We start from the raw sequence: 26391 nt of genomic DNA, 5'->3' as shown, positions 1-26391 counted from the left end.
GGGACCTGAAATCTGGTTGGAGCAAGTCTGCAGAGGTCACCTCCCTGGGAACCGAGACAGGTTTCTACTGAGACCAGGAGGGTTTTCCTGTCTGTAGCTAAAGACTCACACCCTTTTAATGGTGTTTCATTGTGGGACTGTGTTGTATTTTACTCAGCCAGTTTCACCAGTCTTGTATATTTGGGGCTATTTATTTTTATTGTTGTATTTAAATAGTACTGTGATAAATCCAGTGCACAAGCATCCTTTGGGTGCCCGACCATTGCCTGGTGTGCTTCCTGAGGCAGTGTTCAGCTCAAGTTTGCTCCCCTCACTGAGCGCTTTATCTTGCCTGATGGCTCTCCAGAAATTTACCATCTAACATTTCTACCAAACCTTTCCAGAGCTCAGTGTTATTACATTACTTTTATAATCAGAGTTCCACAGTACTGGGAAAAGTCGTATAGAAAAATATAGTTCATGTGCAAGAGGTGTTAAATTACATAGTTTGTATAGGGGGTGGTTTATGTGGGTTTTTTTTAAAGCCAAATTGCTAGATGCTAGATAATTTTCTGTTAATGATGCACAGTAAACATTTCCCCTTGTAAGCCTGAAAGGTGATGTTAAGTCCCATCTGTCTGAATAAGGGGAGGAGCTGTGGGAGATGAGAGCCTGGGCCAAGGGAAGGCAGGGCCCCAGGGATGCAGGCCCAGCCCGGGGGTGCTTTTCTTCCCCTTTGTGCTAGGAGTGCACAGCACCCTGCCGTTTGTTCTTTCTGCCCAGAATCAGCTTAAAATGGCTCGTTTCACAATTGTGGACGGCAAGATGGGGAAAGGAGTCAGCTTCAAAGATGTAGCAGGAATGCATGAAGCCAAACTAGAAGTCAAAGAGTTTGTGGATTATCTGAAGGTAGGTGCACGTGCCAAGCAGGAGGCAGACATGAGCTCCATTCTTTTTTTTTTAAATGTATCTTTTTTTTTTTTAAGATTTTTTATTTATTTGTTCATAGAGACACAGAGAGAGAGAGAGAGAGAGGCAGAGACACAGGCAGAGGGAGAAGCAGGCACCATGCAGAGAGCCTGACGTGGGACTCAATCCAGGGTCTTCAGGATCACGCCCTAGGCTGCAGGCGGCGCTAAACCGCTGCGCCACAGGGGCTGCCCATGAGCTCCATTCTTGAGGGAAGAATTACACTAGTCAGGCAATGTGTGATGGTGCTTGCTAAGCCAGCAGTGCAGGCTGAGTGTGCAGCTAAACCAGTAGAAGGGCCAAGAGCCCATCACTGACTGCACCATGAGCCATCTGGGACACCTGGTCACTGCCGTAGCTCCCTGCTTTTCTCAGAACCACACAAACCATAGCTGATTAATGACAATACATGAGCTGATCTCCATGTGAGTCCTGTTTTAAAAATTCTCTCTGAAACACCTGTGACTTGTGTCATTATCTGCTGCTTTTCCAGAGCCCAGAGCGATTTCTTCAGCTTGGTGCCAAAGTCCCAAAAGGTGCGCTATTGCTTGGGCCCCCTGGCTGTGGAAAGACACTTCTGGCCAAGGCGGTGGCAACAGAGGCCCAGGTGCCCTTCTTGGCGATGGCAGGCCCAGAGTTTGTGGAGGTCATTGGAGGTTGGTATTGCCCGGGGGGCTGTGGTTTGCCCGACGATTTGTGCAGGATGGCTCTGTCATCACACACCCTTCCTTAGGCGGCCAGATAGATGAAGACATGGGGGACAGAGAAGAATACGTGAAATCTGTGACACATTTATGGAGAGAATTGGGTAGTGATATTCTTTGAAACCACTTCCATGCTTTGCCTGGAGAGTCCAGGGGGGTGAGCATCCACTAGGATGATCCTGTGAGACTTTGTCATCCTCAGTGGGCAGCTCTGGCCCCTGGAATAAGAGTTGGGCTCATCTCCCATTACTTGTCCAACTCCTGGTCCTCTATGTTGCCCTAGGCCTTGGCGCTGCCCGTGTGCGGAGCCTCTTCAAGGAAGCCCGGGCCCGGGCCCCCTGTATTGTATACATTGACGAGATTGATGCTGTGGGCAAGAAGCGCTCTACCACCATGTCTGGCTTCTCCAACACAGAGGAAGAGCAGACACTCAACCAACTTCTGGTGGAAATGGACGGTGGGTGCCCCACACTCCCAGCCTGCTCCTGGGCAGGGGAAGTTTTCTTCTAGATAGACCATGTGACTGGTGTGTATTGTTCTGGAACCTTGCAGTGATGCTCACAGGCATTTCATTTTCCTACAGTCACTGTTTCTCCACCATACCACTGGTCACAGGCACGGGTGTTCTCTGCACTCTCCAGTAGGTAGTAATGAGACCAGGCCAGTTTCAGAGGTGTGTGTGTTACCTTGCTGCACTCAAGAAACACAGGTTTTAATGCTAAAGAGTCAAGGTAATAGTAGCAAAGAAAGGAAAACCTGGAAGCACAAAGGTCAGGGCAGATCATGACACTGTTCTCAGTCTTAGATACACCCAGGGGATTGTATTGTGTGTGTGTCTGCTGCACAGTGAAGTAAAGGTGACATGGGGCACCTGGCTGCCCTAGTCGGTGGACTCCTGATCTTAGGGTTGTGAGTGACATGGAATGGTTTCTTTAAGATTTATAGAGCTAGCGAGAGAGAGAGCATGATGGGAGGAGGGGGTGGGATGGGAGCAGAGTTAGAGAGTATCTGCAACAGACTGCACGCTGAGCACAAAGCCCAACCTATGGCTTGATCTCAGGACCCTGAGATCATGATCTGAGCCGAAACCAAGAGTCAGACACTTAACTCACTGAGCCACCCAGGTGCCCTGAATGGTTTCTCTTTTCACTTACTTTTGTAAGATCTTTTTTTTAATAGTGCATGTTTAATTAATTAATTAATTTTAAAGATTTTATTTACGTATTGGGCACAAGCAGGGATGGAGGGCAGAGGGAGAGGGAGAGAGAATCTCCAATAGACTCCCTCCTGAGCATGGAACCCGACACGGGGGTCAGTCTCACAACCCCAAGATCAGGACCTGAGCTGAAACTAAGAGTCAATGCTTAACCGACTCAGCCACCCCTGTATCCCTATTTATTTATTTTTTTAAAGATTTTATCTTTAAGTAATGTCTGCACCCAACATGAGGCTTAAACTCACAACCCTGAGATCAAGAGTCCCACACTTGACTGACTGAGCCTACCAGGTGCCCCTGTTTTTTATTGTAAAATATACATAACATTTTACCATTTTAACCATTTGTAAATGTTCTCTTTGGTGACATTAAGTACATTCTCATTGTACAGCTGCCGCTGCTGTCCATCTCTAGAACCTTCTCATTTTCCCTGACTGGAACTCTGTTCCCGTTAAACATGAACTCCCCAGCCCCTGGCAGCCACACACTCTCCCCGGGTCTGCGTCTTCTAGGACCCTCATGTGGGTGGACTCCTACACATTTGTCCTTCTCTGCCTCACGCAGCATAACGTCCTCTGGGTTCCTCCACACAGTAGCACGTGTTAGGACTTCCTTTTTTTTTTTTTAAGATTTTATTTATTTATTCATGAGAGAGAGAGAGAGTGGCAGAGACATAGGCAGAGAGAGAAGCAGGCTCCATGCAGGGAGCCTGATGTGGGACTCAATCCCAGGACTCCAGGATTATGCCCTGGGCTAAAGGCAGATATTCAACCACTGAGCCACCCAGGCATCCTAGGACTTCCTTTTCAGGGCTGAATAATACTCCACTGTGTGGCCAGATCCCTTGTGTCTCTCCATTCCCCGCCAACAGTGCCTCGGCTCTTGGAATGATGCTGCCTTCAACTGTGGGCACACAGATGTCCCCTGCGGGCCCAGGGTGTCAGATCCACTTTTAACTTTTCTTCAGTCAGAATTCTATCTCTGTTTTCAGTATTGCAGATGAAGGAGACAATTTTCTTTCAAAGTACTGCTGGTTCTAAGAGAACCACATAGGTGTGTTTGTTTTCCTTTTTGAAGTGCTCCTGCCATTTGGGACGGTGGGTCTTTTGGCAAGTGTGTAGATGCAGAGTTGGATTGTGTGTGAGTAATGATGAACTCTGTTTGAACCTCTCATTTTGAAATCATTTCAGACTTAGGAAGGCATTGCAGAAGCAGTCCATATGTCCCTCCATACCTTCCCCTAAGCTTCCAGGAAGGCTGGCTTGCCCAAGACCAGGGTGTGGGTGTCCTTGAGGATTGCCTCTTGTCCCACAGACATGCCTTTTCTGCTCTGAGGTCCAGTGCAGCCTTCCGTCCTATTGAATTGTCCTGTCACCTTGGTGTCCTTCAGGCTGAGAATGTTTCTACATCTTTGTTTTTGGGACTGGGACACTTTTACAGGCCTTTCCCATTAGAGGATGTCCCCACCACGAGGCCAGCACAGGAAGAGTTCAGCAGTCCCGCACCTGTCATGGTGTACTGCATGGGCACACCTCATCTCTGGTGCTGGGGTTTGCACTGGAGTGGCTGCAGGCAGCAGGGCGAGGCCTGTCCTCAAACTTTCATGTGCAGATCAGATGCAGTGGTAAATTTTGTAAGCTCCGAAAACTCTACAGATTTATTTTATTTATTTATTTATTTTTTTAAGATTTTATTTATTTATTTATTCATAGAGACCGAGAGAGAGAGGCAGAGACACAGGCAGAGGGAGAAGCAGGCATCATACAGAGAGCCTGACGTGGGACTTGATCCAGGGTCTCCAGGATCACGCCGTGGGCTGCAGGCGGCGCTAAACCGCTGTGCCACCGGGGCTGCCCAACTACAGATTTAAAATCAAAGTGTCTTGTCTAATCAGTCTGCAGAAAAGACTGTGTTGTAACATTGTAAGGAGAATAGTGTGCCTCTTGAGCTGTCCTGCAGACCTCTCTGTCCCATCTCTGACCCTGTTGCCTATCACTGTTTGCTTAGGAATTGTTGTAAAGAGCAAGTTTCCAGGGAAGGAAGCTTCCACAGAACTCCATGTCATTAGAAATGTGAATAGAGTGAAGCCCCGGTTCTGAACACAGCTGTGGAGACCCTCACAAGAGAAGCCTATGGGAGCACCTTCAGGCCAGATCCCAGGGAGCCACCAACCCCACCCTCCGCTTCTGGGGCAGGCACTGTACTGTACCATAGGTTTAAAGTTATCCTCTAGAGTCTCCAACTTCTAGGAAACCACACGGCAGTGTGGATTCCTTTAGACGATCTCTTAATGGTGTGCTTTCACTCTTATGGCTTTGGTGATTGCTTCTGGAGTTGGTTCTGGAGTCCTGCAGAGATTTGTAAGCCCCCCTCCCTCAGATTCTGATCACTAAGTCTCATAGCCCATGGGTGCCCAAGCTTGAGGTCCATCCATCCACTGAGACCAGTACAGTGTGTTTGATGAGCTTCTGCTATCAGAAATACCAGATTTTAATGATGGCTTCTGGTTGTCTGTTTAAAAGAATGGCTAGCCTCTGTGATAACTGAGTAGGCTAGGGAGAACAGGCTATTGGAGATCATCAGATGACCAGTTGGCTGTCCAAGCTTGAAGTGTCCTCAAGTTCACATTTGTCCTTTGGCTTCTGCCGATGCCAGTCTGAGCACTAGACATCAGGCATGCTCCTGGACTGGGAGGGCACTGTGGGGTTCACATCTGCCCCAGTTTCTCCAAGCTCTGATTTTCTGACATGTGCAGTGATGTTAGAGTATGTGACCTCACCTGCAACTCTGTGGCCTTCTGCGTGTGACAGCACGTTATCTTGGGTGATATGAAGGAGGTCCCACACCACTCCCACTCTGAACATGTAGCTCACGGGAAGTAACGTATCTTCTGCTTATTTTGGTTGTTTGCCCTTGAAGACTGAGACTGTATTTTTGGGCAGACTTGAGACCAGGAAGCATTTACTAATTGGCATCTTCCTCTGAGCCAGACTGCTCCACGCTGCCATGAATGGGGGTGCTTCCGGCCCATCACTAGCTAGGGCCCCAGAACTTCTGACTGAAGGCCCTTGTTGGGCTGGGCCAGCAGTGAACAGGTCCCTTTGTGTGCAGACACAGCCGGGCATTCTCAGCCCTTTAGATGTGTCTGAGGAGTCTCTGTTAGTCCTTGTGGAAGGGCACTGCTTGTTCATTGAAGTGCGGAACACGGAGCAGACACTGTGCCAGTTGTGGGAAAAGCTCACCAGGAAGAGAAACCCCCCACTCATGGGTCAGGGAGAGGCTGCGCTAGCAGACAGCCAGGCCGCATGGGATGGGCACCTGTGCAGAGAGCGCTGGGGTTCTCCCAGGCAAGTTATCCATTGACAGTCACCTTTCTCCATTTTCAGCAGCAAAAAGAAGGCTTTGCACCAAGTACCCCTAGAGATGGAAGCCTTCACCTGAGCTTCTGTGTTAGCAGGAATTTATGGGGTCGTGAGATCTAGTCTCACGTGGAGTCATTAGAAAGTTCTAGCTGCCATCCACACGGCCTTTTCCATTTTAATCTGTAATCTGTCTTAAGTTAACTTTTGTAGAAAATGTGAGGGTTTAGTCATGGCTCATTTTTTTGCCTGTGGGTGTCTGGTTGCTCCAGCTCCATGTGTTGAAAAGGCTGTTCCTTCCTGCACTGAATTGCTTTTGTGCCTCTGCCAGCACTTGGCTGGGCATGTCCGAGAGTCTGGGCCCCCTGGTCTGCTGCCCTGGCTGACGAGGCTGCCCCTCTACCACACCACCCTGCCTTCCTCACTCAGCACAGAATCTTAGATGAAGGTGGGGTGGCTCCTTGCACTTTGTTCCTCTCAACTAAAACTGTTGCAGTAATTGTGCTTTCTTTACGTATTCCTTTTTTTTTTTAATACTTTATTTTTCTTTGCGTTTTTTTTTTTTTAAGATTTTATTTATTTATTCATGAGACACAAAAAGAGCGACAGAGACAGGGGGAGAGGCAGGCTCCTCACAGGGAGCCGGAAGTGGGACTTAATCCCTGGTCTGGGATCATACCCTGAGCTGAAGGCAGACACTCAACCGCTGAACCGCCCAGGCATCCCCCAACTTTTTTTTTTAAAGATTTTATTTATTTATTCATTTTCTTTGCATTTTCATGTAATTTTTAGAATAAGCTTGTCCACATCTACCAAAATATCTTGAAGCACACATACATCACAGGAGAGCTAGAATGAAGAATGGTGGCACCGCTGGATGCTAGTGAGAGCGTGGAGAGGTCAGACCCAGGTCTCCCTGAGAACCTAGATGATTCTGATTTGAATAAAACATCCAGGGAGATGTGAGCAGACACACTGCTGGTGAGAGTGTCTCTGGGAGACAAAACCAAACACATCTCCCATCTGACCCAGCCCTAGCAGTCCTGCGTGCTTATCCTGGAGAAATGTTTACACAAAACGTTTACTTATTTGTGGTAGGTAAAAACTGGAAACAAACCAGAAGTCCTCCAGTTTGTGCAGTTTTTTTTTTTTTTAAGATTATATTTATTTATTCACGAGAGACAGGCAGACACACAGGCAGAGGGAGAAGCAGGCTCTCTGAGAGGAGCCCAATGCGAGACTTAATCCCAGCACCCCGGGACCACGACCTAAGCCAAAGGTAGACGCTCAACCACTGAGCCAATCAGACGTCCCAGTGTGTGCAGTTTTTAAACTCGGGTATGTCCTATTATGGTTACCATCAAAGAGTGGAAAGCAGTGAACAACTTACACAGAACTGTTTGGATGGGTCTCGGGATGTGGTGGACCAAAAGGCCAGCCTCAGATGGCTATATGTCATCTGATGCCATTTAGACAAGACCATCAGAGTGACCAGATCCTAGAGATGGAGAACAGACTGTTGGTCCGCCGGCTGCTGTCCTGCAGCCACGGCTTCTACTTTGTCCACATGGTTTCAGTGTATGTGACCAGAAGTCTGCATTTACACAGCCTTGGCATGTGGAAGGAGGACACTTGGGAAGTCTGAGCTGGCAGTCTCAGCACATCCCCCATCCAGGGTTCATTAGAGGAGTGAAGCTGCGTCTACCCCAGGACCCTCCTTCCATGCAGCCTTTTGTGTCTGTGTCAGAGTGTGACTTTTCCTAAAACCACACTGCAGGCATATGGAGCACAGCAGCAGAAGCACTGCATGTGCTGGATGTTGCGTGTTTTTGTTTCCAGGTTATTGTAAAAGTCAGGATTATCTGCTATACTCTCTACTTGACACATGAACGGGACTGGACCTGTCATGGTGTCCTGGCTTGTCACATTCCAGCAAGAATACACAAGCACAGGAGAGTTCCTGAAGATCTCCTTGGGAGTGGGGTGTGGCCTGAGTGTCCCAGGGACTGCTGCTTGGTAACTCAGGTGTCATGTCCCAGGTGAGGTGGGTGCCCCATCCCCACCCCCCACCGCTGTATGCGCTCAGCCAGGCCCCTCTCTGCCGTCGCAGGGTCCTGGGATGGAGTAGATGGCAGTGCTGGGAGGTGGCGGTCACACCGTCAGCCTAAATCTGTAACACTTCTTTTAAATTTCACTTAAGACTTTACAGGTAGTCTTATTATTTTATTTTATTTTATTTTATTTTATTTTATTTTATTTTATTTTATTTTTTTATTTTATTAAGATTTTATTTATTTATTCATGAGAGAGACACACAGAGAGAGGCAGAGACACAGGCAGAGGGAGAAGCAGGCTCCACGCAGGGAACCCGACGTGGGACTCGATCCGGGGTCCCCAGGATCACACCCTAGGCTGAAGGCGGCGCCAAACCACTGAGCCACCCAGGCTGCCCTACAGGTAGTTTTAAATTGTACTTGTCAACATCAGCTCACTAGGGAATTTTTTTTATTAGCAAAGGATAGATCGTGGCATTTTTCTTTGTTTAATTAAGTGGGCTTCACACCCAACATGGGGCTTTGAACTCAAGACCCTGAGATTGAGCATTGCATGCTCTATCAACCAAGCCAGCCAGGTGACTCAATCCCAGGTCTCCAGGATCAGGCCCTGGACTGAAGGCGGCGCTAAACCACTGAGCCACCCGGGCTGCCCTTCCTTTCCTTTCCTCTTTCCTTTCCTTTGTCAGAGATGCAGACAGAGGGAGAAGGAGGATCCCTGCAGGGAGCCTGATGTGAGACTCGATCCCAGGAACCTGGGATCATGCCCTGAGCTGAAGGCAGTTGCTCAATCACCAGGCCACCCAGGTGCCCCTTGTACTTGCTTTTAAATTCCTGTAAGATGGGCAGCCTGGGTGGCTCGGCAATTTAGCGCCTGCATGGAATCTGCTTCTCCCTCTATGTCTCTGCCTCTCTTTCTCTCTGTGTCTCTCATGAATAAATAAAATAAAATCTTTAAAAAAAAAATTCCTGTAAAAAACCCAGGGCCACAAACCCAGGCCACATTCTTGCCACATCACTTTTGCCCAGAGCAGTGCACCCCCCAGGCCTGCTGGGCAGTTACCTAGGAGAAATGCAGTCCCCTAGGGTGCTGTGTGGATGGCAGTACGAGCCTCCATCTGTGTCACTGCCTCTGGGCTGACAGCCTGGGGAGGACAGGCAAATTCTTGCTCTTGTGGAGAATTTGGTCCTAGGTCAGTCCACAACTCATTCAGAGTGACCTGTCTATCCCTTTCTCACGGATCTCAGTGGGTTCAGTCCCATTTGTGTCCTGAAAGGGGCGCTCTACCTGAAAAGCTGTCTGTCCCTCCAGGAATGGGTACCACGGACCATGTCATTGTCCTGGCATCTACCAACCGAGCTGACATTTTGGACAATGCTCTGCTGAGGCCTGGCCGACTGGATCGACATGTCTTCATTGACCTTCCCACACTGCAGGTCTGTGCTCCTGGGAGATGGTCCTTCTGGCACTTGTCTGGCCATACTTTCTTTGGCTTACCACTCTTCCTGTGGTTTTGCAGCTTGTTTTGTTCACCTGTATTTTTCTCTTTATCCCTAAACGTTGGGGCTGAGTTTTATAGCAGAATCCTTGGAGAACCTCAGAATTCTCGTCCTGACCCCCTCGAGTCTATAGATGCTCCATGGGTTTGGAGCATGAGGTATGCTGCTACCATGGGGTGGGTGGTCTCTGAGCACCACCAGCTTCCTCAGGCTTCAGAATGGATGTCTACCTTCTGCTGGCCAGGGCTTTGTAGTGCTCCAGGCAGCAGGAACCAGCAGGCAGTGATGTGCACCCCAACATGAGTGGGGAAAGAATTCGAAGCCTAAGTGTAATGGTTCATGTTCCTGTGCCACCGCCAGCAGTGTTCCTGGGTCTGATACTCAAACCATTTCTGCTCTCTAAGCAGCAGAACAGGGCTCCCCTCTGACTCTGCTTGGGGAACAGCTTTCTATCTGTGTAAGAAACATTCTAGAAATGGAATGTCTAGAAAATAGAGAATGTATCTGAAGCAAATGTTCTACAGAATAACCCTTAGATGCATCATGAACTTCATTCTGTTTCTTTCTTTTATCTTTCATTTGTGAAATGCTGCTTGAGGTCTATACTGGTCTCCTATTTGTAGGTCGGGAGTGACGACAAAGAAAGGGATCTAACAGCCAGTGGCTCCTGTTTGTGGGGCAGGAGTGAGCCCACACTGTGTCCTTTCCCTGCAGGAAAGGCGGGAAATTTTTGAGCATCACCTGAAGAGCCTGAAGCTGACCCAAGCCAGCAGCTTTTATTCCCAGCGTCTGGCGGAGCTGACGCCGGGATTCAGTGGTATGGAAGCTGGTTTTTGTCAGTCCTGAGGATGCAGGCCACCCCCACAGTGCCCTCTACCCCTTGCTCTGGGCTGCACAGCAGTGTAGCCGGGTAGGCGTGAGGTTGTGCACAGAGAGCCAGCAGCAGTAAAAGTAACCATGAGTTTCTTTGCTTTTCCTGCCCAACTTTTGCTAGACCCAACATGGTTCTGCACTGGCCCTGTGCCTGTGCCCCCCATGGGCACTCCAGGCACTGCTGCCTTCAGGACTCTGCACACGGGCTGTTTGGTGCCTTCCCAAAATTGGGCTTAGTGTGCCTGCTGCTCCCTGCCAGGTGATGCCTTCTGAGGCCTTGTGGCTGCGCATGTGTACCACTGCCCTCCTCATAGTCTGTTATTATTGAGTAGAGACATCATAAAGCAAGATGTTTTTTGTATGGCTCTCATTTTAAAGGGTAATATAAACAAAATTCCTTTTATGATTATTATTTCTTCCCTTTGGACTTTTTTTTTTTTTTAATGCCCTTAACTAGAATTCTGTGGATACAGGAGAAGCTAATTTCTTGTGCATCAGTGCACATGAATTACTGGATGGAATGAAACAGCAGGTGCTGCTAAGCTGATAACAGTTGGTCAGTAAAGAGCTTAGAGGTGGCAGAAAGACGAGAACGTGCAAAGAGGATATGCTTTGTGTCTGTTCGCGGGGTGCATGGCTTCAGCCCAGGACACAAGCACCACCTTGTGCCTTCAGCCTCCTGCCCACACTCCCCTCCCCTGCGGACAGGTGCTGACATTGCCAACATCTGTAACGAGGCCGCGCTACACGCTGCAAGAGAAGGCCACACGTCGGTCCACACATTTAACTTCGAGTACGCTGTGGAACGGGTCATTGCCGGTATGAGGGGCATATTTTCAGCGGGGAACCTACATAGACGGTGGGGTGGAGGGAGCCAGGGCTACATGTCACAGGATAGAAGTGGACAGCAAGAATTATTGGACAAGAGCACAGTAGGTAAAGTATTTCTGTTTTTATAAGTCAGGTCCTTATAACATGACTTCTCCTTAGTTTAAATACCAGAAATGTGCTGAAGAGCAGACATACTCTTCAAGTAGAAATACAGAAGGATCTTGCACACCCAGATGTGAGTGGCGCTCAGCCCCTCAGCCGTGGGCAGGGCCTTGGAGCTGGCTGAAGGCCATACAGCACACCATCCCCGTTGAGGGGCCAAGGCCGCTGCTGCCTGGGGACAATCTCCTGAGAGCTCCCCTCGGTGCAGCAACAGGAGGGGTCCTGGCAGTGGGGCAGGGGTTTCTGGCAGTGTTTAACTGTCACCACTCAAAGTCAGGTCCCTGGGTTTCTGTCTGGAGAACGGGACTGAAACTAAGAGTCTCCAGAAGTTTCTGTGGCTCCTTATGTCTTGTCCTTGAGCTGGGTTCCACCCAAGATGCTGAAAAATTTTTTAAAAGATGTCTAGAGGGCAGCCCCAGTGGCGCAGTGGTTTAGCGCCGGCTGCAGCCCAGGGCGTGATCCTGGAGAACCAGGATCGAGTCCCACGTTGGGCTCCCTGCATGGAGCTTGCTTCTCCCTCTGCCTGTGTCTCTGCCTCTCTCTCTCTCTCTCTCTCTCTCTCTCTCTCTCTCTCTCTCTCTGTGTCTCTATGAATAAATAAAATAAAAAATCTTTAACAACAACAACAAAAAAGATGTCTAGAGGCACTAGCCTCGCATGTGGGTGGGGAGCACTCAGCCATGAGCCGTCCCTGCAAGGGGCTTATCCCTGTCATGGTCTAGCTGAGTTAAAATCTGGTACAGATGCCACCAGGCACCCAGGCTGCAGCTTAGGAGTCTGTGTGGACAGAAGAAACTAAAGTGGCTGTTTCTTACTACAAATTTGGTTTCATATAAGCCACTGAGTTTTACGTGGAAATTGATAAACTCACATTAACAATCAAAGCAAGAAAGAAGAAAGTATAGACCAAGCTGCACTGGCCAGAGCAGTGCTTAGACCCAGGGACCTTCTGTTCCCTGCTGGTGTGTCCTGCCTGAGCTAGAGCACTTTTATTTTTTTTTTAAGATTTTTATTTATTTATTCATGAGAGACACAGAGATAGAGAGAGAGGCAGCCTCCATGCAGGGAGCCTGATGTGGAACTCGATCCCAGGACCCCAGGATCACACCCTGGGCTGAAGGCAGGTGGTTAACCGCTGAGCCACCCAGGCTTCCCTGAGCTAGAGCACATTGAGCTCAAGTGAAGCCCACCGTGCAGGGCTGTGGCCTCATGTCTAGATGCTCACGTAACCAGCTCTGGTCTGATTTATAACCTTGCAGTAAATGGAGGTAGATGACTAGTAGCACACACCCAAACCCAGAGCTGATCCAGGCTGTATGAAATGGGGATTTGGGGAGGTGTGGGGAACCTGGGGTGCTGAGTGAAGCCTCCCGAGTAGCACAGACAAGGTAAGTGTACAATTGAGTCACAAGGGGGAAGCGGTCACCTAGCAGGGGGCTGCAGCTTCCAGCTAGTCGGGGGAGAAGCTGCTGCGAAGCCTGGACCTCAGTGGAGACCTCATGTGAACACAGTGGCCCTGTGGGCCCCTGAGGGTGGGTACTTGTAAAGCCTGCAGGGACTAGTTTGCTCACCCTAGCATTCACAGAAGTAGAAACAAACAGAGGCCCTCCAGCACCTCTCCCCCTAATGGGGATCAGTTCTGGGTGTTGGCTCGGGGCGGAGATGCAAGAGGTGAATATCAGGGACAACACTGTTTTGATGACATAGGGTAGACCTCCGTGGGGCCACAGAGAGTACCTGGCATGCTTACAAAGGATCAGCTGTGTGCCCAAACTCAGATCCTCGTGCATTCTTTCAGGGACTGCCAAAAAGAGCAAGATCCTGTCAAAGGAAGAACAGAAGGTGGTTGCATTTCATGAGTCAGGCCATGCCCTGGTGGGCTGGTTGCTGGAGCACACTGAGGCCGTCATGAAGGTAGGTTGTCCGTGTTAGGAGGGTCTGGGGTCTCGGTAGCTCTGAGCCCTACTGGCCCTTGCACAAAGCTGACTGCCTGCCTGTTTTTGCTTGAAGAGAAAGCACAGTGTGAGGTAGACGTGGACAGGAGGTGATGGTACAGGATCTCTTTGCCCAGAAGCAAAGTGCAGGAGATCTTAAGTGGGCTCTAGTTTGGGGCATGACCATTGCAAAGTCACTGGATGACTTGAGGTCTCCCTCTGCCATCTACAGGTAATCTTGGAATTAAGAATTGCCAAGTTTATTGCCATCTTTAAAAGGGTTGATGTAATGACTCCTAACCTTAAAAATAAGTGAGCTTGGTTCACATTAAAAACAGCAGTCTTGGGCAGCCCAGGTGGCTCAGCGGTTTAGCGCCGCCTTCTTCCCAAGGCCTGATCCTGGAGACCCAGGATCGAGTCCCACATTGGGCTCCCTGTGTGGAGCCTGCTTCTCCCTCTGCCTATGTCTCTGCCTCTCTCTCTCTGTCTCTCATGAATAAATAAAAATCTTATAAATAAATAAATGAATGAATGAATGAATGAATGAATGAATGAATAAAAAGACAGCACTCTTGTAGGCATTTGTGAACTTGGAAATTTATTTGTACCCACTGCTAATATCATAAACAACTACCCCCGGGATGTGGGTGCAGACGTAATTGTGCCCTCCACACAGACCTGACATACTGCCTGGAGAAGAGCCCCACAGGTGCTCTGGTTCCACAGTGTGGGGGGGAGCTACAGCACCGCACGTCCCCAGCACCAAACATGGGGACACATGGTGATTGCCGGCCTGCATGTTAGCGTTTCCTGTCCTTAACTTCTTTTCAGGAGAATTAGGTGCAGCCATGTAGGTGGTTAGTCTGCTTGCATCTGACGACACCCAGTTGATCAGGCCAGTCCCTTTTCTACACTCCCCAGAGGGCTGGAAGTCCAGGGTCTGGTGATCTGGGTCAAGCCAAGGCTGAAGAAGGCAGGGTTCAAGACAAATGCTTTAATGCAGTATCTCAAAAAGTAAAATAAAAATTAATATAGAAAAATTCCAAGTGAAGTTTATGTCATAATTTTAAATTTCCTTAAGATTATCACTTCATTTAGTGTCCAAAAGACACATCTGTCAGGATGAGAACCTGCTGCTCAGCAGGGAAGATGGGGCAGTTCCATTTACCGGGCCCACAGTTGTTGACAGGCATTTATGTTGTGACTTGCTACAGTGTTAGATTTGAAGTTTCCTCTCAGATGCCCAGGGCGCTGGGAGCTGGTCCTCCTGCTGCCCCTGAGGCCCCACTTGCTGCTCGTGGGGCAGGTCCTGTTCTGCCAGGGCAGCCCCCTACCCCTGTGTGCACACCTTGGTGTTGGGCCAGTGGGGAGGCAAGGGGAGTCCCCCTTGTCCTTGGTGTCCCCAAGCCAGGATCTCAAGGGACCCAAGCCATGCGATGCACCCACAGCAGCAGGGGGTGACAGGAGGATGGGGAGGGGGCATGTTTGTCCCCCGACTCCTTCTTGGTTGGCTTTACCCAAGAGGCCCTGTCTTTGCTATTGTACTTTAGGGATGCACAAGGAAGACATAGCCCAACAGCATGCATGAGCCATTCTCCCTCAAGGACAGGGTCTCTGTTAACAAAATAGGGCCAGTGCCGATTTGCTTTGACTGCTTTGAAACCCTCCAGTTAAATATGTGTCTGACCTTTCCCCACCTGCATCTTTATTTTTTTTTCTTTTAAAGATTTTATTTATTTATTCAGAGGGAGAGGGAGATGCAGGCTCCATGCAGGGAGCCCGATGTGGGACTCGATCCTGGGTCTCCAGGATCACACCCCAGGCTGCAGGCAGCGCCAAACCGCTGCGCCACCGGGGCTGCCCCCCACCTGCATCTTTAAAGTGTGAATCCTGCCTGCTAACTCAGCCACATGACATTCTACAGGTCTCCATTGCACCACGGACAAATGCAGCACTGGGCTTTGCTCAAATGCTTCCAAGAGACCAGCACCTCTTCACCAAGGAGCAGCTGTTTGAGCGCATGTGCATGGCCTTGGGTGGCCGTGTGTCAGAGACCATCTCCTTCAACAAAGTCACTTCTGGTGAGAATCTGGCCCCTGCAGGAGTTTTCGAAGCACTTTCACACCCACTGTGCCTTTTGCATGGTAGTGGGAGAGGGAATCTGAATAGTAGGATACAAATGTATTTCTGAATGTCAACAAGTGTTCTCAAGCTATTACTTCCCTGGGATGCCCAGACAGGAAGTGGAGATGTGCCTTTCTCATTCCCAGTGACATTGTGGTTCAGCGTGATACGTGAACCTCTGCAAAACTGCTGGGGAAGTGAACCCAGATGTGCATCCCGGTAGTAACTTAGAGTTTGAAGACTTTCAAGGAACAGTAACAGGATACAGCTGTACCCTGGGTCCTCGCTGTCAGGCCCAGGCCTGCGCCAGTGGGGGCCCCAGTGTGCCCTGATTTAGCACTGTCAGGAAAGCAACCCCTTTCTTGACCCCACGCTCCAGGGGCTCAGGACGACCTGAGGAAGGTCACACGCATTGCCTACTCTATGGTGAAGCAGTTTGGGATGGCACCAAGCATTGGACCCATCTCCTTTCCTGAGGTGCAGGAGGGCCTCACAGGCATTGGACGGCGCCCCTTCAGCCAGGGCCTGCAGCAGATGATGGATCATGTGAGTCTATACAATGTGTTGGGCATCAGCTCCATCCTGTCGTATGCTGGGGTTAGGAGGTGGGTCTCTCACATGCTGGCGCCATGCCCACTGCCACACTGAGCTGAGGGCCCAGCTGTGTGGTCCACATCAAAGGCATTCCAATCCTCACCTGCTGAGTGTCTGTTCTTAGGGGAGGACTTGTATGGCTCTTGGTGACATTGTCTGCGATGTGAAACCAGAAAGGAGATAGAACAAATACCTCAAATGATACAGCCAGTGCCCAGTGGTCGCTGCACCTGCAGGACACGCTGCATGCTCCCCATGAGACTGGACCAGGGCAGTGTTTGGGCTGGCGCATGTGTGAGGTGGCTGCAGGCAGGGAGCACAGACATAGGCTTCCCAGCTTCAGGAGCTGGTGGGCTGGCACCTTGAGCAGGGGCATTCCCAGGGGACAGGGTAGGGGCAGGAAATGTTATTGGCAGCTGAGCCCTCCTGGCCACGGTGAGATAAAGGCTGTGTCCCTGACCCTGAGGCTCTCTCATGTGCTCTGGTGCCAGAGTCGGCCACAGGGGATGTTGTGTTTGTTGGCTACCTTCCCCATTACAGATCTGTTGTCTTTCTTTGGCAGGAAGCAAAACTGCTTGTGGCAAAGGCCTATAGGCACACAGAGAAGGTGCTGCAGGACAACCTGGACAAGCTGCAGGCGGTGAGGCTCTGGGTACCAGCCTGTCCCCCCAGAGGGCAGGCAGCCATCACTACACAGTGCTCCTCACAGGAATACACAGAGCCATAGAGAACAGGGCCACTGTGTCTAACCCAGTACAAGTGAACTCTGACATTTCTCATATCTCCTTTTTAGCTTATGAACACGACCAGCCAGTCCGTTCTATGTGGGCAGAGGAACATCAGGTTTCAGTGGTTATCACTATGTGGTCAGCTTCCCTTACTGTTTCCCAGCTCTTAAGTTTTCCTTGGAATTTTATTTTATTTATTTATTTTTTATTTTTAAATAATCTCTGTGCCAAATGTGGGGCTTGGACTCTCAACCCTGAGATCAACAGTCGCACGGTCTGTCAACTAAGCCAGTCCAGTGCCCCTTTCCTGGAATTTTTAAACTGAATTATTTTAAAGTTTACAATCATTTTAGATTTATAGACAAAGCTGCAGACATAGCACGGAGCTCCTTCTACCCTATGCCAGTTTTCTGTATTGTTAAAATCTTCTGTCAACATGGTGCGTTTTCCACGACCTAGTGAATTAGTATTTGTTTTGTTTTGTTTTTAGATTTTTTATTTATTCATGAGAGATGCAGAGAGAGAGAGGGAAGGAGAGGCAGAGACACAGGCAGAAGGAGAAGCAGGCTCCATGCAGAGAGCCCAGTGAGGGACTCGATCCTAGGACTCTGGGATCTGAGCCAAAGGCAGACGCTTAACCACTGAGACACTCAGGTGTTCCTGAACCAGTGTTGATACCTCGTTAACTCAAGCCCACACTGTTTATACTCAATGTCCTTTCCTGTTCCAGGACCCCATATTATGTTTCCTTGTGATTTCTTGTTAGGTTTCCCTGGGCTTGGACTTTGTTACCTGTTGCTGACCACTCTGTCAGCTGTAGGACCAATGGTTTGGTGTGTGTAGAAGGTCTTACACTTGAGATTTGTGGTTCTCATAGACAGACTGGGAAGAGGACTCCTGAAGTGGGCACTTCCCATGTCCCCCGTAGAAGTGGGCAGCTCATCGTTTCCCCACTGCCTCTTACTCCAGTCATGGGAGGCAGCTGCTCCACCAGGCAGGGAATTAAGCATGTTGCCCCCAGGCCAGCAGCACCTGCTTCCTGGGGCTTGTGAGCAGTGCAGAGCTGAGCCAGAATCTGCTGTTAATAAGATCCTGGTACCACACTGTGGCTGCTGCTTGGCAGGACTCAGGCTCCCTGTGTGGGGCCCAGAACATCCTGCCTTTGCCCTATTGGGAGGTTACAGGGCTTAGCAGTGCACCGGAACTGCCCCACGGAGGATGCAGTGGCCCTAGTCAGAGGTGCCTGGGACAGTGTTCCTTGTGGCCATGATGGAGCCATCAGAGATGGATGGGCTGCCGGTGCTGGGTGCATGCGTGCGCGCGCGCGCACACACACACGACCACATCCAGGATGGCAGAGGCTCCCTCCTCACACTTCAACACAAGCACCCCCCCCCCCCCCCCACACACACATATTCCAGCCTCCACTCGCTCTCCCGTGTACAGACACACGCACACATACACCTTGTTTGGGAAAGGAAATCGAAGTTGCCTCAGAAAACAGATTTGGAAGGGAAGCAGAAGAATTAATGAGGCTGGCAGCTGGGAGACCATCTCCAAGGTTGAGACAGGGAGGGATTCTGTGTTCGAGCTGCCTGTGTTCATAGCTTCCTGGGAAAGTGGGCTGCCCCGGGCGTCCGCTCACAGACACCCACCCCCTCCCGGGTGCTCTGCTTTCAGAAGGCTCTTCTGTGTCCCTGTCTGGGACTCATACACTGCCCTGTTTGTTCCCTTAGCTGGCGAATGCTCTGTTGGAGAAGGAAGTGATCAACTATGAGGATATCGAGGCCCTCATCGGTCCGCCACCTCACGGCCCCAAGAAGATGATCGCACCTCAGAGGTGGAGTGAGGCCGAGAGGGAGAAGCAAGACGCTGGGGAGGAGGAGGCACCTCAGCAGCCCCCACTTCGAGGGGATGAGCCATCTTGGCCCAAATAGTTGGACCTCCTCAACTGTGTCTGCGGGAATGTGATGTTCCTGCCAGCCGCAGGAAGGAACTCCTTACTTAGTGCCACCACCCACCCCACCATGCCCGTTTCTCCCAGCCCCCACTGGTCTCTGAAAGGCTTCTGGGATCTATTTATTGGTTTCCCTGCTTGTGAATAGTAAATGTTTCTTCAGGCAATTTAGCTTTTTTGTAAAGCCTTCCCCCACCCATGGGGAGGGTACCAGTGTGCAGGTCCCAGGTCTGACACTGTTATTTTGGGGGTGCTGGGCAGACCAGAGGCAGCACTGCGTTCAGGCTCCCAATAGCTTGTTCTGTCCTCAGCTCCTCTGGCCTCATCAGAATGCTGACAGGATTGGCAATGAAAGGCCCCTCTGAGCTGACTGGCTTGTCCTCCCTTGCTGGGCCCTGCTCTTGTGCTCACACCCCCACAGGGGCAGCACTGGGGACAGGCACTGGGCTCTACAGCATTAAAGCACTGCCACCTGCTGCTTTGTGGACATGAGCATGAGAGCCTTTCCTTGCTGCTCTGGCCCCCAGCACCCCGGCATGGGTAGTGGGGAGACAGACACCTCTGAGACCTGCTATGGTACTTTCTAGTAAATTCTGTGGGCGGAGAGTCCATCTTTGTACCACATGGCCAGCTCTATCTCAACACAGGGTCACATGTTTCAGTTTATAATTTCATCCACATGATAATCTGTTGAAGAGTCCCTTTTGTAGGAATCTGGTGGGTAAAGGCCCTAGGACACACCCTCCTTGCAACAAGTGCAGTGAATTCGGCTCCTTGTCCCCAGGGGCATGCAGCACACACATCCTGTGCACTGACATTGGGAGCCATGGTTTGATTATGGGCACATCCTGACATAATGGGTTGTTCTGTTGCCCATTCCACAATCTGTGCCCTGAGGAAATGGCAGGATGTGGGCAGGTACAGGTCGCAGCTCTGAGAGGGCACTCTTGCCTTTGCCCCAGTTCCCCAAGTTCACTTCCACAGATGAGCATGTGGTTAGGAGGGTTCTGGTCTCTGCCCCAGGGTGGCACCCTCTGTCCTGGACTGTAAATGTGGTCAAGCTCATCCCCCATATACTTTACCATTAAAGTGGCCTTTGGAAAATTGTTTGCTGTTCACCAGAAGATACTTAGGAATCGAATGTAAATGGCAGGAAAAGTGGCCCCTCACTATGGTGGAGACAGGTGGAGCCCGACCCTAGCACTCACTAATGGGAGCAGGCTCCGCCATGCAGTGAGGGAGTCTCACTGTGCTGATTTATAGAAGCAAGTTGTTTGCAAACTTTGGTTCTCCAACTCGTCATAAGTGACATCCCCTCCAGATCGAGTATCTGGTACTCAAGAAGAGTGCCAGAAGTTAAACCTCCTCTTGCTACCTCATCAGGGCCTGAGGCTGCCTCTCACTCTGCCCCTAAAGAGCCTTCTCCAACTGCAGCGTGGAGCAGCCAGACCACACTGGGCCACCTGTGTACTCAACCCTCTGCCCTCCCCTCAGCACAGTGGGTATAAGAGGGCTAAATGTAGCTTCTGGAACTCCCTAAGACAGAGTTTTGTTAGTAAGCTCCACACCCAACTTGGGGCTCGAATTCATGACCTGGAGATCAAGAGTCACATGCTCTTCTGATTGAGCCAACTGGGAGCCCAGTGAACGACACACTTTTTGCTTTTTAAAAGTAAACAGGTATGTTTAACGCAATCATCACAGAAGAGTGAAAAGTTAAAAAATTACCATGTTTTTAAGTAATACAAATTGTTCTCCACTGTAATCTACATTCATCAACATGATTGTTATGCTTATGAAAAGTTTGTTTTGGTCTGATACGCATATTAGTTTCAGATTTACAATATGATTGAACGTTTGTGTTGCAAAACGATCAAAATGAGCCTAGTTAACATCTGTCATGCAGATATTTTCTGTGATGCAACTTTTATTTTTTTTATTATTTTTTTTTTAATTTTTTATTTATGATAGTCACACAGAGAGAGGCAGAGACATAGGCAGAGGGAGAAGCAGGCTCCATGCACCGGGAGCCTGATGTGGGATTCGATCCCGAGTCTCCAGGATCGCGCCCTGGGCCAAAGGCAGGTGCTAAACTGCTGCGCCACCCAGGGATCCCCTCTTAGCAACTTTTAAATAAAAAATTTATGATTATAATGCTAATCTTTCTGCCACGTTTCACAGATGTCAAGTGTTCCTTCAGGTTATAGGAATCTCCTGAGTTATCCTACAGCTGATTTTTGTGTAGGCCATGATTCTGGAAAGCTGAGACACTGGAAAGTTAGGAGTTCTGTGATTAAGTAGTGAGTATGACGTATCCTGTCCTGTTACTAGGCTACTGCTTTTCCAAATTCAACCATCAGCCCATATTTTTATGACATAGCACACTCATTTCTACAGTGTTTTCGGATATAACCCCCCCCCCCACACACACACCCCAAAAACCACTATAAAAATTACTTTGTAGGGACGCCTGGGTATCTCAGGGTTGAGTGTCTGACTTCGGCTCAGGATCTGATCCTGGGATCTGGGATCGAGTCCTGCATCGGGCTCTCTGTAAGGAGTCTGCTTCTCTCTCTCTCATGAATACATAAATCTTTAAAAAAATAAAAATCACTTTGCTATGAAACTGATTTACAAAATCAAGACTGTATGTCTGAGAGGCCTCCAAACACTTGTTGACTGTCTTAAGTGGAATTTCTTTGAAACCAAAACCTACAGCAGCAGCTAGAGGTCACCAGTAAGGTCCAGGTACTGAATGCGCAGGTTCTGCTGAGTAACTGGGGCTCAGTCTTGCAAGGAAATTCTGGGAGGCTGTGTGGAGCATTCTCCCATACCTTCGGGGGTGTTCATCCAGGAATTGCCGGCCACCTTGAGTGCAGTTCCCAGAGGCATGAGCTAGCTACTTCTATGGCCCTGGCATGCCCAAGTCTGGTACAAAAGCCCTGGAGCAAGCTGTGGAATTCTGTGCCCAGGAGGACAAGGCCTGTCCCTATGCTACCAATTATTAAAATGCTTGAGCCAGACACATTTTTGTATTAGAAGGACTCCTGCTTGGGACGCCTGGGTGGCTCAGTTGTTGAGCGTCTACCTTCAGTTCATGGCGTGATGCCGGGGTTCTAGGGTCAAGTCCCACATCGGGCTTCCCACGGGGAGCCTGCTTCTCTGCCTGTCTCTGACTCTGTCTCTCATGAATAAATAAGTAAAATCTTAAAAAAAAAAAAAAAAAGACTCTTGCTTAATAGTTGCCAACAGTTCATTCTGACTTTCCCAACAAGAAAGCCGAGCCTGTCGCCTGAAGGATTTGTCATCAGAACCAGTGTGACCTTATCATTCTGCACCCTTTTCTACCACCCATGCAGGGAGCCCAATGTGGGACTTGATCCCAGGACTCCAAGATCTCGCCCTGTGCCAAAGGCAGAGCTAAACCGCTGAGCCACCCAGGGTTCCCTTTTGCACCCTTTTCTAAGGAAAACAGTGTGTTGACTATTCAAGTATGGGATACTGGAGTCTGCATCTGCAATGCTGTGCGCAGGAGACCAAGATGCTTGAATTACAACGTCACTTTCTTACCGCTAACTTGGTTCTGAGCAGCGTTTCTATTTTCAGACCTCTCTCCCCCAACCAGTGACCCATGGCTGGAACTTAAGTGGAAATGTGGGTCAGGGCAGATGGAAGTGCGCAAGTCTGGGGGTCTGTCCAGAAAGAGAAATTGGGGGCAGGGATAGGAATGTGTGAGATTAGAAGGAACAAGGTACCTGATCCACAATGATCCAGTGAAGGGTGTCTGAGAGAGACATGGGAGGTGCAGCCTAACATCTGACAGGAGAACAAAGACACCGTGCAGGTCAAGGCAAGTGTTTATACAACAACTGTTTTCTCCAGCATCACTCTGCTGCAGTTATGCTGCTGCGATAGAGCGAGTGTGGGCTCAAGCTCCAGTTTCACTAGAAAATCCCTCAGTTTGCGTGACGGCTCAAGGAGGGTTCATCTACTCTCCTCCCTCCTCCTCTCCCGCACTGCTACTTTCCGGGCTCCAAGCACATACCTGGAAGTAGAGCTGTGTTCTGTGGCCCCAACAGTCCATCCTTCCATTTCACAGAGGGAAAAGTGCAAATAAGGTGCCCAACATCCCAAAACTAGTACAAAGGTAGAGCCCAAGGCAACTCCACAGCCACGTTCTTGGGGGCTTGTCGCTGACCCCCCCCCCCCAAGCTTAGCCCCTGTGTGTGTGAAAGCGGCAGACCAGAGAGGTTCACAGACAGGTACCACTTCCAAGTCCAAGAGGGGCCTTCAGGCCCAGCCTGCACGTGCTGATGCTGTCCACAGAGGGGCTACCCTGTCCTAGCTTCCTAACAGGCAGGCTCAGTGCGTCTGCCTGTGCAGACCGCTAGCCCCTTGTATTACACGGTTCTGTGTCCCCAGCCAGACCCTAAAGTCCTCAGTGAATCTCAACCCGATTTTTCTAACATCCCAGGATGTCTCAAAAGAGCAGAAAACTCAGTCCGCAGCTATTCACTCAAGGAAGCACACGGGCCTTCAAACTTCTCATCCTGGGTCACGACGGTCTTCCAACGTCGGTTACATTGTATTAGCGAGAAGCCTCGTGTTTAGGGCGCCGGTGGGAAGGCGGCAGGGTTACTTGGGTGTAGACCTGCCCGCAGCAGAGAGGAGCACAGGGCCCAGGTCACAGAGGTCCATGTGGCTTCTCGGTACGTGTTAGGGCGCTCGTCTCCGCCCAGGTAGCAGGGCAGGGCTCCCGACCCCGGGGGAAGGCACCCGACCTCGGGGAAGGCTCCCGACGCCTCCGCCCAGCGAAGGCAGCTGCGCGGAGCTGCGCAAACACGCCCGTCAAGTCCTCACGCCCCGCGTACAGCTAACACTCCGGAGGAGTCCACTCTGTGTGGACGCACGGGACGCGGAGGCGACGCCCTAGAGTTAGGCGCACGTACCGAGTCCCGTGGCGTGCGGGAGCTAAAGCGCTGCTGCTCTCCTCCGGCCCCGGCGTCCTGACTTAGGGCCACTGAGTCCTACAACAGCCCGCCGTCCGCCAGCAGGGCCCGGCGACCAGAGCGCGGCTGCCGTAGAACGCCATATCTGCGCGGGGCCGCGGGGGTGGCTGGGAGGGTGTGCGCGTCACTTCCGCGATCCCCGATTCTGATTGGCCAGAACGGTTGGCGCTTTTGTGATTGGCCGGACCCAGTACCATCCCAGCATGCTTCGCGCCGCCAGTTCTTTTCCGCTGGCCTGTCTCCCTAGGAGGAGGTGAGTGTGCTATCCCGCGGCCTCCGCTGCCATCCGCTGCCATCGGTGTCGGGCTGCTCCAGGCCCGGCCGCAGAGGGGCTTCGGGCCCGCGCTGCCGACAGGAGAGGGCCGTGGTCCGGGCTCTGGGGGCGAGCGGGCCGGCCGGAGCCCCGACCCTGACTCGCTCCCCGCGCCCGCAGGCCCGTAGGTAGCCGCCATGGCGCCCAGCCGGAATGGCATGATCCTCAAGCCCCACTTCCACAAGGACTGGCAGCGGCGCGTGGCCACGTGGTTCAACCAGCCGGCGCGGAAAATCCGCAGGTGAGCGGCCGTGCGGGGTGTGGGAGGGGCGCCCCCTGACCCCGCACTCCGCACCCCTGACCCCCGCACCCCTGTCCCCGCGCAGACGCAAGGCCCGCCAGGCCAAGGCCCGCCGCATCGCCCCGCGGCCTGCGTCAGGGCCCATCCGGCCGATCGTCCGCTGCCCCACGGTGAGGTACCACACGAAGGTGCGGGCCGGCAGGGGCTTCAGCCTGGAGGAGCTCCGGGTGAGTGCGGGGGCTCGGGGGCCTGTGGGGGGGGCCCGGGGGCCCGCGGGCCAATGATGACAGTCTCCGGAATCGCTGTACTCACGTGATGAAAGTACACTCGAACCCTTTTCCATCTGACGGCCAAGCGCGGCAGGGGCGGGCGGCTCGGGGCGGGGCGGGGCGGGGTGGGGTGGGGGGGCTTCATGGGCCTCTCTATCGGTTAGGTGGCCGGCATTCACAAGAAGGTGGCGCGGACCATTGGCATCTCGGTGGACCCGCGGCGGCGGAACAAGTCCACGGAGTCCCTGCAGGCCAACGTGCAGCGGCTCAAGGAATACCGCTCCAAGCTCATCCTCTTCCCCAGGAAGCCTTCAGCCCCCAAGAAGGGCGACAGCTCAGTGAGTGCCCCCAAACATCCAGAGGTCACAGGCAGGGCGGGAGGCGGAGAAAGACCCTGAGAATTCACTCCCTCAGTGTCTAGAGTGGCAGGAAGTGCACTGCTGCTCCAGGAAACTCCTCTTTTGTGTCTTAACAGGAGCTATCATTTCAGTTTAGTTAGAAGTTAAGCATTTGTTACCGAAAGCGTTTTCTAAAATGCTGTATATGAAGTATGCATTCCTAGGGGAAGATTTCAGAGAGAGATAGATGGTTCGGAGCTAGGTCAGTAGCCTGGGGGCCTGCCTGCACCTAGGGTTCACGTATGGGCGGCTGTGGCACAGGCCTGTGCATCTGCTGTCAGCTGATGGAACAGGGCCCCAGCAGGAAGTGGGACTGGGGTCCTAGGTTACATGCTTGCAGCCCCAGGGCCTTTGAGCTGAACTCAGCCGACTCCCTTCCCCTTAACAAACAGGCTGAAGAACTCAAACTGGCAACACAGCTGACAGGACCAGTCATGCCCATACGGAATGTAAGTAGGGATCCACCATGAATGCTTGGGTTGGGGGGCTTGGTTGCAGGGTGGCAGCCAGGCTGTGTGGAGATGTCTGGGTTTGTGGGAACCTTGCTGTAACTCTGGAGGGAGCATCTTTCCTTCTTCATGGGCTCCTGGAGGGAGGGTCTTGCTTTTATCTCTGGGGACTTCATTGTCTCATACACACTCCTGCTGCTATTCTGAAAGGCCAGGCCACGGGGCATTGTTTGGACGTGTCCGGGGATCCAGCAATTGATTGGGCCCCTGAGGTTCCTGTGGCAAGGGAGGTGGGCTCCCTCTGTCCAAGGTCTCTGTGGTGTGACCTGGTATCCAGCCTCCACTTTCTGCAAACACCTGAGGTGGTTGTGGGGTTATGTCCTAGGGAGCCTCACTGTCATGTCTCCTTGGTGGATTCATAATGGTCTTGAAGCTGAGGGTGGGCATGTGTAGTCTTTACCTCCTCTTGTCAGAGGTTTTGCTGACACAGTCATGGATCCTCCTGCAGACAAAGGTTTGACACACCCTGTGTTCCCCTCCAGGTCTACAAGAAGGAGAAGGCCAGAGTCATCACAGAAGAGGAGAAGAACTTCAAGGCATTTGCCAGCCTCCGCATGGCCCGTGCCAATGCCCGGCTTTTTGGCATCAGGGCAAAAAGGGCCAAGGAAGCTGCAGAACAGGATGTTGAAAAGAAAAAATAAAGTGCTATTGGCAACTCCTGCTGCTTG

At 51.1% G+C, this 26391-nt stretch overlaps 2 protein-coding genes and 1 non-coding gene across 4 annotated transcripts in view; all 3 read left to right on the top strand.

The window, feature by feature from the left end:
- The window catches only part of SPG7 (SPG7 matrix AAA peptidase subunit, paraplegin), a 38552-nt gene extending 18461 nt beyond the window's left edge, over window positions 1-20091 (top strand). Inside the window, exons 7-17 of the mRNA XM_025427127.3 lie at window positions 763-888; window positions 1442-1604; window positions 1936-2109; window positions 9594-9718; window positions 10496-10598; window positions 11363-11473; window positions 13446-13561; window positions 15506-15662; window positions 16085-16251; window positions 16862-16939; window positions 18764-20091. Coding sequence (XP_025282912.1) covers window positions 763-888; window positions 1442-1604; window positions 1936-2109; window positions 9594-9718; window positions 10496-10598; window positions 11363-11473; window positions 13446-13561; window positions 15506-15662; window positions 16085-16251; window positions 16862-16939; window positions 18764-18964 — 1521 coding nt within the window. The 3' untranslated portion in view covers window positions 18965-20091. The remainder of the gene's footprint in view (window positions 1-762; window positions 889-1441; window positions 1605-1935; window positions 2110-9593; window positions 9719-10495; window positions 10599-11362; window positions 11474-13445; window positions 13562-15505; window positions 15663-16084; window positions 16252-16861; window positions 16940-18763) is intronic.
- A 4000-nt stretch (window positions 20092-24091) lies between these two features.
- On the top strand, window positions 24092-26381 carry RPL13 (ribosomal protein L13). 2 transcript variants are annotated; one of them, XM_025427133.3, is made up of 6 exons: window positions 24094-24246; window positions 24427-24547; window positions 24633-24774; window positions 24981-25154; window positions 25607-25663; window positions 26206-26381. In XM_025427133.3, the coding sequence occupies exons 2-6, from the start codon at window positions 24444-24446 to the stop codon at window positions 26362-26364; spliced, it is 636 nt and encodes a 211-aa protein (XP_025282918.1). In that variant the 5' UTR covers window positions 24094-24246; window positions 24427-24443; the 3' UTR covers window positions 26365-26381. The 2 variants fall into 2 exon arrangements, with proteins under 2 accessions (XP_025282919.1, XP_025282918.1); XM_025427134.3 differs by lacking the exon at window positions 24633-24774 and having other exon boundaries at window positions 24092-24246.
- On the top strand, window positions 24829-24908 carry LOC112647678 (small nucleolar RNA MBII-202). The gene has a single exon (XR_003128425.1). It is a non-coding gene; the product is annotated as a small nucleolar RNA MBII-202 (small nucleolar RNA).
- Window positions 26382-26391: the final 10 nt, after the last annotated feature.

Source organism: Canis lupus, chromosome 5, assembly GCF_003254725.2.
Source record: "Canis lupus dingo isolate Sandy chromosome 5, ASM325472v2, whole genome shotgun sequence".
Lineage (NCBI taxonomy): Eukaryota > Metazoa > Chordata > Mammalia > Carnivora > Canidae > Canis > Canis lupus.
The sequence above is the reverse complement of the archived record's forward strand: the minus strand, read 5'-3'. Positions and strand labels throughout refer to the sequence as shown.

Excerpts from the sequence above, each read along its gene's own strand:
- RPL13 (XM_025427133.3), top strand. The coding sequence starts at position 24,444 with ATGGCGCCCAGCCGGAATGGCATGATCCTCAAGCCCCACTTCCACAAG. Across the intron at positions 24,775-24,980 it reads TCAGCCTGGAGGAGCTCCGG|GTGGCCGGCATTCACAAGAA; the intron begins GTGAGTGCGGGG and ends TCTATCGGTTAG. Across the intron at positions 25,155-25,606 it reads CCAAGAAGGGCGACAGCTCA|GCTGAAGAACTCAAACTGGC; the intron begins GTGAGTGCCCCC and ends CTTAACAAACAG.